This window comes from Rhea pennata, chromosome 2 (genome assembly GCF_028389875.1).
Source record: "Rhea pennata isolate bPtePen1 chromosome 2, bPtePen1.pri, whole genome shotgun sequence".
NCBI lineage: Eukaryota > Metazoa > Chordata > Aves > Rheiformes > Rheidae > Rhea > Rhea pennata.
Window position 1 is genome coordinate 36,990,059 of NC_084664.1, and position 10,896 is coordinate 37,000,954.

General features: G+C 39.2%; 1 protein-coding gene across 1 annotated transcript; it reads left to right on the plus strand.

Annotated features, from left to right (window-relative positions):
• Positions 1 to 2,159: 2,159 nt before the first annotated feature.
• Positions 2,160 to 5,944, plus strand: NFE2L3 (NFE2 like bZIP transcription factor 3). Its single transcript, XM_062567614.1, is given in 8 exon segments — positions 2,160 to 2,175; positions 3,246 to 3,379; positions 3,381 to 3,574; positions 3,576 to 3,680; positions 3,682 to 3,854; positions 3,857 to 3,944; positions 3,946 to 4,087; positions 4,090 to 5,944. Coding segments are annotated over 8 exon segments (1,086 nt in total). The 3' UTR covers positions 4,324 to 5,944.
• The last annotated feature ends 4,952 nt before the right edge of the window (positions 5,945 to 10,896 follow it).

A 10,896-nucleotide genomic window follows, 5' to 3' on the forward strand; every position in this document is an offset into this window, starting at 1 on the left:
CGTGGGCCCAGATGGGATGCACCCACGGGTACTGAGGGAGCTGGCGGATGCTGTTGCCAGGCCACTCTCCATCATCTTTGAAAGGTCGTGGAGAACTGGAGAGGTGCCTGAGGACTGGAAGAAAGCCAGTGTCACTCCAGTCTTCAAGAAGGGCAAGAAGGAGGACCCAGGCAACTATAGGCCAGCCAGCCTCACCTCCATCCCTGGAAAGGTGATGGAACAGCTTATCCTGGATGTCATCTCCAGACATATGGAGGAAAAGAAGGTGATCAGGAGTAGTCAGCATGGCTTCACCAAGGGGAAGTCCTGCTTAACCAATCTGATAGCCTTCTGTGATGGAAGGACTGGCTGGGTGGATGAGGGCAGAGCAGTGGCGTTGTGTAGCTTGACTTCAGCAAGGCTTTTGACACCGTCTCCCATAACATCCTCCTAGGTAAGCTCAGGAAGTGTGGGTCAGACGAATGGACAGTGAGGTGGATTGAGAACTGGCTGAAAGGCAGAGCTCAGAGGGTCATCATCAGTGGCGTGGAGTCTAGTTGGAGGCCTGTGGCTAGTGGTGTCTCCCAGGGGTCAGTCCTGGGTCCCATCCTGTTCAACTTCTTCATCAGTGACCTGGATGAGGGGACGGAGTGCCTCCTCAGCAAGTTTGCTGATGATACCAAGCTGGGAGGAGTGGCTGACACACCTGAGAGCTGTGCTGCCATTCAGAGAGACCTGGACAGGCTGGAGAGTGGGGTGGAGAGGAGCCTCGTGAGGTTCAACAAGGGCAAGTGCAGAGTCCTGCACCTAGGGAGAAATAACCCCATGCACCAGTACAGGCTGGGGGCTGACCCTCTGGAGAGCAGCTCTGCAGAGAAGGACCTGGGAGTGCTGCTGGATGACAAGTTGAGCATGAGCCAGCAATGTGCCCTTGTGGCCAAGAAGGCCAATGGTCTCCTGGAGTGCATTAGGAAAAGTGTTGCCAGCAGGTGGAGGGAGGTGATCCTGCCCCTCTACTCAGCCCTGGTGAGGCCTCATCTTGAGTACTGTGTCCAGTTCTGGGCTCCCCAGTACAAGAGAGACATGGAGCTACTGGAGAGAGTCCAGCATAGGGCTACAAGAATAATCAGAGGGCTGGAACACCTGCCCTACGAGGAAGGGCTGTGAGAGCTGGGCCTGTTTAGCCTGGGGAAGACAAGACTGAGGGGGGATCTTATCAATGTGTATAAGTACCTGAAGGGAGGGTGTCAAGGGGGACAGGGCCAAACTCTTTTCAGTTGTCTCATGTGACAGCACAAAAGGCACTGGGCAGAAATTGAAGCACAGGAAGTTCCGCCTGAGCGTGAGGGGGAATTTCTTCCCTGTGAGAGTGACAGAGCACTGGAACAGGTTGCCCAGAGAGGTTGTGGAGTCTCCTCTGGAGATCTTCAAGGATCTGCCTGGATGCAACCCTGTCTAACATGTTCTAGGTGACCCTGCTGAACAGAGAGGTTGGACTAGATGATCTCCAGAGGTCCCTTCCAATCTTACTGATTCTATGATTAGAGTCATCATAAATACTGAGTTAGGTGCTTAGAGGGTAGTTTGGTTCAAGATGGATAGACCCATCTTGGTTGCAAATCAGGTCAGATAGCATTAGCAGCTAACCCCTTTCAATTGTTTTGTTTATCTTCTGTGCTTTTGATAATACCATTTGCTTTTTGGTTGCGCATCTTCACAAAAAACAGTTATCTTAACTGGAGTATCCCTCTTCTCTCACAGCTCATAGCTGCAATCATTACAGCATGAAGCTGCTGCCTGAATTCCTTTTTTGCAGTACTCCAAGGGCATCTTACATATGCTTTCCATTGAAAGAGTCTTACAGATTCATTACTGGTTTTTGTATAACTTGTTTATCTCTCGAACACCTGGTGTTGGGAGACCAGGTTGCATAGTACCTCCTAGCCCATAAACCAGCCTCCTCCCCTGTTCAACTTTAACACATTCTGTACTAACAAGGTCCAGAAGTTCATCAAGATTTTAGTTTTCTGTTATTTTCACAATTTCAAAGGAATTTGGCTGTAGCTTTCATGTAGGTGTAACAATACACGATTGCATATTTTATTTAAGACTATCTATGCACTGCTATCCTGCAACAATTTATCTGTTAAAATGGGATGCTTGTTCTTTTCCAGCTAAGTATGAATTTTTTACGAGGTGAGACTTTTCAATTATTAACTTTTTAAAATGTTTCTTCTCAAAGGCTCAATTGACAATGCCAGCTCTATCTCACAATCTGCAGGTGCTCTTTCACAGGATAACTCACTAGGAGAAATATGGCAAAACTTTCTTCTGTTACTTAAGCTCCCTGTAAGCATAATAGAGAACTTGAAACAGTAGTTTGACTACTCCACTTATCAGCAAGTGCCTCAATATAATCTGTTGTAGTGGCTTGGTACTTCTGACCAGGGGGACCTTAATTTTACTGCAGCACCTGTTGGAATTCAGGCTGAGGGGTTGTACAGCAGCTTTATTTTGTAAACAAAACTGAAGAGTGATTTAAAATCAAAAAACATTCCCAGAGGATGTGAACAGTGCAGATTTTTTGAGTATTTCCTCCAAACTGATAAGGAGTTGAATTGATAACTGAATACAAGAGACCTCAGTTAAGTAGCTGACTGCATGATTTGTGCCTCAAATGCACAAATGCAAGTTCCTCTCCTCCTCCCTACTTTTCTTACACCATTGTTCTTACTGCTTAAGTCCTGTAGGTGAATTATTTACCTTGTTTACAGGGTTAATTCTCTAACAGTTTAGCTCCTTGAACCAGCTGGTGCTTGAATTAGATGAGCATTAACACCACCACAAGAGAGAGGACAGCATCACGTCTCCTAGAAGAAGCCTTTCGTAGACCAGATTAGGTGCAACACAGGCTGTAGTTTGATGTACACTGTACCTCTCACCACTCATCAGTTGCTCCCACCCACACCATCCTTCCCAGTGGCTCTTCAGCCACTTCTTTCTTTTGCACCTTCCCTTCTTCATCTTACCATAGGCTAACGCAGGTTATGCTCTGTACAAATGGGAAATAATTCAGAAAGGTGGTGTTCAGGATAGCTAGAAGAAGAGTTTAAACATTTAAAATTTTGATGTTAATGGATTGAGATAGTGGAGAATTCTAAGATAAGGAAACTGACTATGACTGTTTAGGTGAAGGATGTAGAGGCATTAATTTCATGAGAGATTCCATTTTTTCTCCATCATCTTTTATGGGAATTCACTGGAAGATACTCAGGTTGCTACTTCTAGTAGAGGCTGAAATTAATCATCCTCACACTACAATGTAAATTTGACCCAGACAGTTAGCCACTGTTTCAGTCGTCACGATGCCATGCTACAAAGCTCAGACTCTCCCACTCAATCAATCAGATTCAGAAAAAAGAAATTCACAAAGACAAGAGTCTCTGCAATCGAGCTCTAATATCACAAATCCAAAATCACTACTTTATGGAAAAAATTTGACAGGGCTGCTTTCAGTAGCTGACATTAGAAACCTAACACCCCTTAATCTTTTTCCAAACCTTGAGGAGAATATATTTGATGAAATTAATCTTGTGTCTGGCTTTGGAGGAAGGATTTGCTGCTGTAGTAGTTTCCTAGCACTTTGGGGAGACTGACTCAGATTCTAGATTGTCTTTAAATTCAAGTCATAGCACCACTTCTTCTGATTTGTTGTGTTATTGAGCCTGCTATGAAGGTGTCTGTTGAATTCAGTAGTGGTGCTAAATCTGTTTACCCATATGGCTTAGGAATTGTTGATGGTCATTGCCAAAAATACACTAAATATGGCTGTGTGAATTATCAAGGCAATTCAGAGTGCTCTAGAGAAGCAACACTTCAGCTGTGCTTCATAATAACTACACTTGCAATCAGCTGCCAAGTCAATCAGTATCCACTTCAGAGCCTCATCAGCAGATGCAGATGGAGATTCAAAGTAATGGATAGGTGCTGTAATTCTACTGACCAGAACCTTAACTGTGATGAACATCAGGCAACAGCTCTGAGAATTCCATTTTCAGTTCACAAAATTGTGAGTATGCCTGTTGACTCCTTCAACAGCACATTAGCAAAAAAAACAGATCTGCAGATACTCAGGTGTCACTAATACACAATGAAAGATGGAGGGGAAAGAACAAAATTGCTACCCGGAATTGACACAAACATAAGCTGGATGTGATTCTTGGAAGATGTTGTTATGACATTTTCAGTAGCTAAAGGGATGACCAGGATAGACCTGCTAACGTACGCCAATATGCCATTCGTTGCAGTAGTGATGGCAGCATTTTCCGAATATCTACACACTAGGTCAAATCAGAACATAAACAAGATAACCAGAAAGAATAGAAACAGAACTGAAATACATTAAGATCAGTTAAGATTTTATTTCTCTCAACAAATGATGAATATACTGGTTTGAAGACCTCTTACGTCAGCAGGGCAAACAGAAAAGACTAATTAAACTTGAACAGGAAACTACATGTTTAAGGGTTTGGCAAATACAGCAAGTTGTCATCTGTTAGAAACTGTAGGAGTTAAGACTTCTGAATAAGGTCATCTATTTAGTTTTAATTAAATAAAGTTTCTTTAAGAAGCCAGGAGGCTATTGCATTTGCCTCATCTTTCACAGTCATAGTTCCAAGCAAACCCAATGTACTAATTAATTTTATAACTAGCGTGGTAGTATTCTGAAAAATTAGTATCTAACTCAATGTTGTCTTAGCATGGTTGTCTGCAACCATACCATTCTTAAGCTTCTTGTGTGAAAGTTTGCAATGTTGTACAAGTTCCTATTTTGTTTCCTAGTCCCTGATACATTTACTTGCGTGACTTCCCTTTCCCTTCCTTTCCTTTTCCAGGTGAATAGATACCTAGGTATTTCCCTAAAGGGGAATATTAGTGTTTTCCTTCTTAGCTTTTTTAAGGTGGTGTTTTGTAAGCACCTTCAACTTGTGAATTAAAAAAAAGTTCCCTTTTCCCAAGATCTTTTAAGTAAATTAAATTTTACTAAATTGTTTTTCTGTACTTGTGATAATGAGATCTCATTCCTTCAGATGATGGCAAAAATGAAGAGATTTACTAGCTTTTGGTTTTGATGTGAATTTATTTGTTCTATAGAAAAAGACACTTGACTTACATACTTATTCACAATGGTTCATCCTTTTGTATTTTATATCCTGAAAAAGGACTGCCAAAAAGATGGCCTAAAAGAGAAATAGGCATGTAATGATGAGAAAGAAAGGTTAAGGAAGAGGCATGCAAGTTCATAAGGCATTAAAATCCTTACTAGTACTAACAGTTACATAGCAACACACACTTTTACGAATCCTGTAAAACTCTTTAAAAAGAAAAATCAGTTGTGGCACAATCACAATGTACCAACTCTGTGACCAAGTATGTTTAAAAAAGATACTTGCATTAAACACATGGGAACTTCTATTCATACACACAAAAATTTAATGCCAAATGATTTCTTTAAGAGACAGGAACTGTGCCCCATCACGTAAATCATATTGAATTTGTGTGAACTTGGGTTTACAGTAAATAGGAGATGCAAAGCTATCAATTCACGTTTTGTAAAAATGAAGGACTGCTTCATAGTGAAAAGTGTGCTGAATTGTTGAAAATGGCTTTTTTTTTATGTATGTGTTTTTCTCCTTACATCAGGCAATTTCACCACATCCTAGACCTGACGTGGGAAGTTGATAGAGGAAGCTTTAGTGAGACCCTTTAGGTTCTTGATGTTAGCTAAGAAACACTGAAGCACCATCCTCCTGAAATAGTATTTACAAGGAGTTTCTTTAATCAGTTTATGGTTTAAATCAAAGCGTGCAACAGATACATGTGATGAATTGTGAATTTTATTTCCAGATCCCCAAAAGATTTCTTACATGAGGAAGTCAGCATGTGACACATCTTTAAATTAAACATCTACTTTAAAAATCTTAGCATGTAGTCTTTGTGGGACCAGGGTCCTTAGGTTTACTTCATAGCCTGTGTGCACAGATTCTGATGGATATTAAATTAGGCCCTTAACTAACAAAGCCAGAAACCCAAGTATTTCTCAAGCATGGAAAAATATATATAAAAAAAATCTTACTATTTAGGACAGTGGCAATTCTGACAATTTCAAAGTTTTAGGGCCTCATAGAACAAGCTATACAATCCTCTGAGGGAAAGAATAATAATTAAAAAAAAGCCCGTACCCCAATCACTCCATTCTAGGTAGCAAAGCTGGTGTGTCTCCAAGAACCTTTGTAGAGCCAGCTACTAAGAAAATAAAAGCATGTTGCTTTGTGTGAAGGTTACCTGGTTAGACCTTTTTACATGATGAAAATAAGGCAGCACAGTGGAACTCCTTCAAAAAGCAGCAATTATTGAAAGTGTTAAATTGTCCAAAGGAGTGAAAGACATCGTAACTCAACCCATTTCAGTTATCTGTAATTCTGTAGATGGGAAAATAGGGTTATCCTCACCTAATTCATTTTTTATTGTTCAATAACTGTATTTCTTACTCCAAGAACTTTAAGTATTGATTTCCATTTCTGATAAATCGATCAGTATTGTTACTCCTGCAAAAATATTTCAGTTAATGAATTTTGGGAGGGCTGCAAGTTCAACGAAGCTGACCATGCAGCCCTTCTGACCATAATTTTTCCTCAAACCTTCAGATAAACCTTCGGATACACAATGATGATGATTGTAGGCAGAATTCAAAACAATTTTCTATTTATTTCAATTTTAGCAGATTGCTGTTTTGCCTAAAAGCTAGTTGATACCTATGTGAAATACCTTTCCTTGCTATGAATAGCCTTAAAAAACAAAAAACTATTGCCTAGTCTTAGCAGTGTCACTACATTTTCACATCCTTAAGTTAATTGTGAGTTAGGGTAGGCAGGTAAGAAAACAGGTTTATTTATAGCAAGCTTTCTTCCTAAGACAAATGCTTACTGTCTGCTACTTCTACAGTAGCCTTAGACTGTTATTGTCAGCCTATGCCCAAAAAGGAGACTCTATATAGAGTAGGAAATAATTCAGAAAAAATAGCATTAAGAAAACCTGTAACTGAAGTAACTGTCAAAAGGCAGACCTCTGCAAAATCTGTTTTGGATTTCTTATTACTATATCTTAACTTCCAGGGCCTAAAACTGTAATGCATAAACCAAGAGCTACAGTATAAAACTTTAGAAAGCTAAACATGGTATCAAATTTCTTCTGGAGCCAGGGAGATGTCTAGTGAAGTTGCCAGGGCTGCCTTCTATCTTAATGTTGATGCATCACAGAAATCCCTCTCAAGCAGGAACAGACATAAATTCTGTTTAGACTGTTAACATTGCTAGAGATCTCTAGCAGAGCTGAGGATTGCAGATTTATCAATATAGCAACAATATGGAAATACTAGGGAAAAGTTCTTATTAAAACATGGCCAAACTATAGAACAGTCCTTAAATTTTGAGTAGCACACTCCATTTCTGTCAAGCTAGTAATTAAAAACTCATTGTAAGGCAAAATTGAAAAGGTGAGATCATCAAGTTGAATTAAGCATAGATTAAAAATGAAAAGGCAGAGGAAAAAAAAAACACAACACACGGATCATTTTCTCCATTACTGCCAATGGAAACAGGAATAGACACTACAGAACAGCGTAGAAGTGCTAGTTTCCTTAGATCCCTACCTTTTATTGAGATATATCCACCAGGAACATATTTAGTATTTTATTAGAATGAAATGCCCTAAGCATTGTTTATGAAATGTAAGGCTGAATACTATACACAGGAATACACACAGCATGCTGCTTCAATGGGGATCACTAATACTACTGAGTTTAGTTTTGGCTTACCATATGGATTTTATTCAGATCTTTTTATAGAAATGAAAATTTACAAATAACTAAGGCTGTTCTTGCTCAAAGAGTTTACAATCTAATTTTTGAGTTGGTGAACAGCAGTAATGAACTTCAAGGAGGAAACAGAAAAAAAACAACTTTATCGAGATCAGTTTGTCAAAAGTATTAACACAGCATTTGTCCCTAAAATGCACCCATTTGTCTTATGAAACCAGAAAGTTCCATCGAGAACCCTGTAGAAAGAATAGGCAGGCAGAGGCCTTAAAGTTAGACCAGAGGACACTCAACACCTACAGTTCTAATGAGAAACTGTTTATTAGATAAAAATGTTCTATGGCATCAATTGGGTCATCTTGATAATTTAGTTATTACTGTAGTGTACCTGGTAGAAGCATTTCAGTTTGGTGGTACCTGCTATATAGCTAATAAATCCATCAAACTAATCAACCATAGATTTTCATACAATGCCTAAAAATTGAGTGAGCAAACTGGGGAGTGAGAACTAAGGTGGAACAACATTTTCTTGACCACGGCCCTGAAAGTTACTTTGTTCATACAGTGCAACAGTGTGGGAGGTCAAAGAAGCTAGCTTGTAACCTTCATGGTCCCCAAAGTTGACCTATGATGCCCATAGCAACCTGTCAAACAAGTCACACCACCATTTGAAGTTAAGCATTGGTTACTACTGATAAATACACCAGTTCTTGCTTACATTAACTCCAGGCCTGAAAACACTGACATTCCAACTGCAATGCAAATCAACACTACTACTTGCAAAGCAAGTCTACAACTGTTAAAGGGGCTGGTCCATGACTCCTGGCAATAGCGGAGGAAACCCCTCCTAGTGTTACGTTCCTATGCATTTCTAACAATTTTGCTGTATAAATATGAGAAGGCTGGTATTGCTCTAGAAAGGGGAGGGGAGCACAGGAGGAACAAAAAAACACACAGCAGTATGCCAGAGCTTTACTTGCATCATGAATTCTGCTTCAAAAACCAACCAAAACACTGAAACTATAGGCTGCATACTCAGTATGCCATCCCCTTTCCCATGTATAGTCAAGCTACTAAAACTGAAGACAATTCTTTTAAGTTCAGATCTACGTTTTTTAGTAGTATGACTGTATCTAGAATATGCGTATCTATCGTAACACTGAAATTTTGCGAGTAATCTCCCTTCCCAATTATGAGAAGAGTTCTGTCCCCACCAGTTTCACAGTTGCATGCATCTACTTACTTTTCAACACTTCAGAAATAATGAAGCAGGTGAATAAATTCCACTCATCAGAAATGATACAAAGAACAGAAAGACTGCATGGCCCAAAAAACAGCATTATTCTCTCTTCATGAACATTTTGTAAATACAAGTCCACCATACTTGTCACACAGTTTTACTTCAATTTTCTCCCCTACTGTTTACCAACAAGTTATGTTGTCATTAACCTCCTTCCCCCCACATTTGCAGCATAAAGGGTATGCTGGGGCAAGCTGGCCTGACAACCAGATCCTGTTTTCTTAGTACACTGATGGACTGCCTAGTGAATCAACATGAATTGTAACACATCTTTATTACTACCCTTCATGCTTCTGAATGTAAGATGCCAACAGTCACTGCCTGGCTGGTGCCACGCATTTATAAACATCACAGCTAATAAGGTACCTTATTTTGAAAACTGTAGCATTGCTGGTCAGTTCAAGTGAGTGACGTAACACCAACTTTCCATAAATAAATGTATTTTATATATAATATATATATATATCTTGAAGACTGAGGAACAATAACCGATCACACACACTACATTTTTATTCAAATTTGCTAGTTTTTGCTATTAGTTTGACTCAGTGACTTCTCACTGATCACTGAACACTGGTTGTCACTTGCTTCTAAGAATATACTGAGAAAGAAGTCATGGACGTGCAACTTGGAGACAACTAGAAACTTACGCAAATACTCCAAACTTTTAAGACTTTGAACATCCAGTCTTTTTTTCTTACATCCCACTGTCCCTGATAAACTCTTCCCCCATCTGTAGCAGATTGATGTTAAACACCCTCATTATGGAAACCGTAACACTCATAATTCAGTAACATTTTGAATCTTACTGTAGAACTATTGAAGTGTGTGCAAAAATCTCAGAGAAGAACGTTTCCACTCTGAAGTGTGATTTCACTTGAATTATGTGATGTGAATGTGGGACTTTGCACTGTAAAGGAAAACTTCCATTAACTAAACCAGATTCTAGGAAAGAAGTTCCTATGCAACTGCTAAATTAATTCTGTTGAAAAGAATGAAGGAAAGCATGTTTTGTATGTCTTCTTTTTCTGCTTCCATTGCAGCCCAGTTGTTACCTATGCAATTAAACTTAGAAATGTACAAAAAACCTCCATACATAATATCCTTACATGTTTCTGAATTACATGAAGATGGTTAAAGACGTTATTCTATCACAGCTAAGCACAGAAATTCAAAGCTTAGAATTAACGTGTATGTAGCTAACAGGTTAAAATAGCACAAGGATTGAATATTCCCTTCTCCCAAATACAGCTGAAGCTTTCCCAAGCTTACATGTGTTTTTTCAGAAGATGCAGCTATTACTAATAGTTCTGATATAGCAGGAACTTCACACTGCATTCCATCTTTCCCTCTTAGTTCTAAAAAGCTCTTCATTGGTGTAAAGGATAAGGCTATTGTCCTAACACATTTTGATGAACTGTCTGGAGTGGTTAGTTTCATTAACAGGAAAGGAGGTATTGTTTTTAAAATGATGATATAAAACACAGCCAAAAGCTATTTTAAAGCAGTTGTGTCCAACAACAAAATCAACATTCTAATTTTGTAACACTGTTTCTCCTGAAAGAGAACAGATGCCTGTGTTTATCAGAGATACAAGCTCCATGAATACACTGATCGAGTTAATTGGATTTTAAATCCACCTCAAAAATTCAATGTTTCGTATCATGAAAGTGTCTAAAAGCTGCACATGAACATTACTTTAATGTTAGACACAGACTAAGTTTATTAAGCATTACACTAG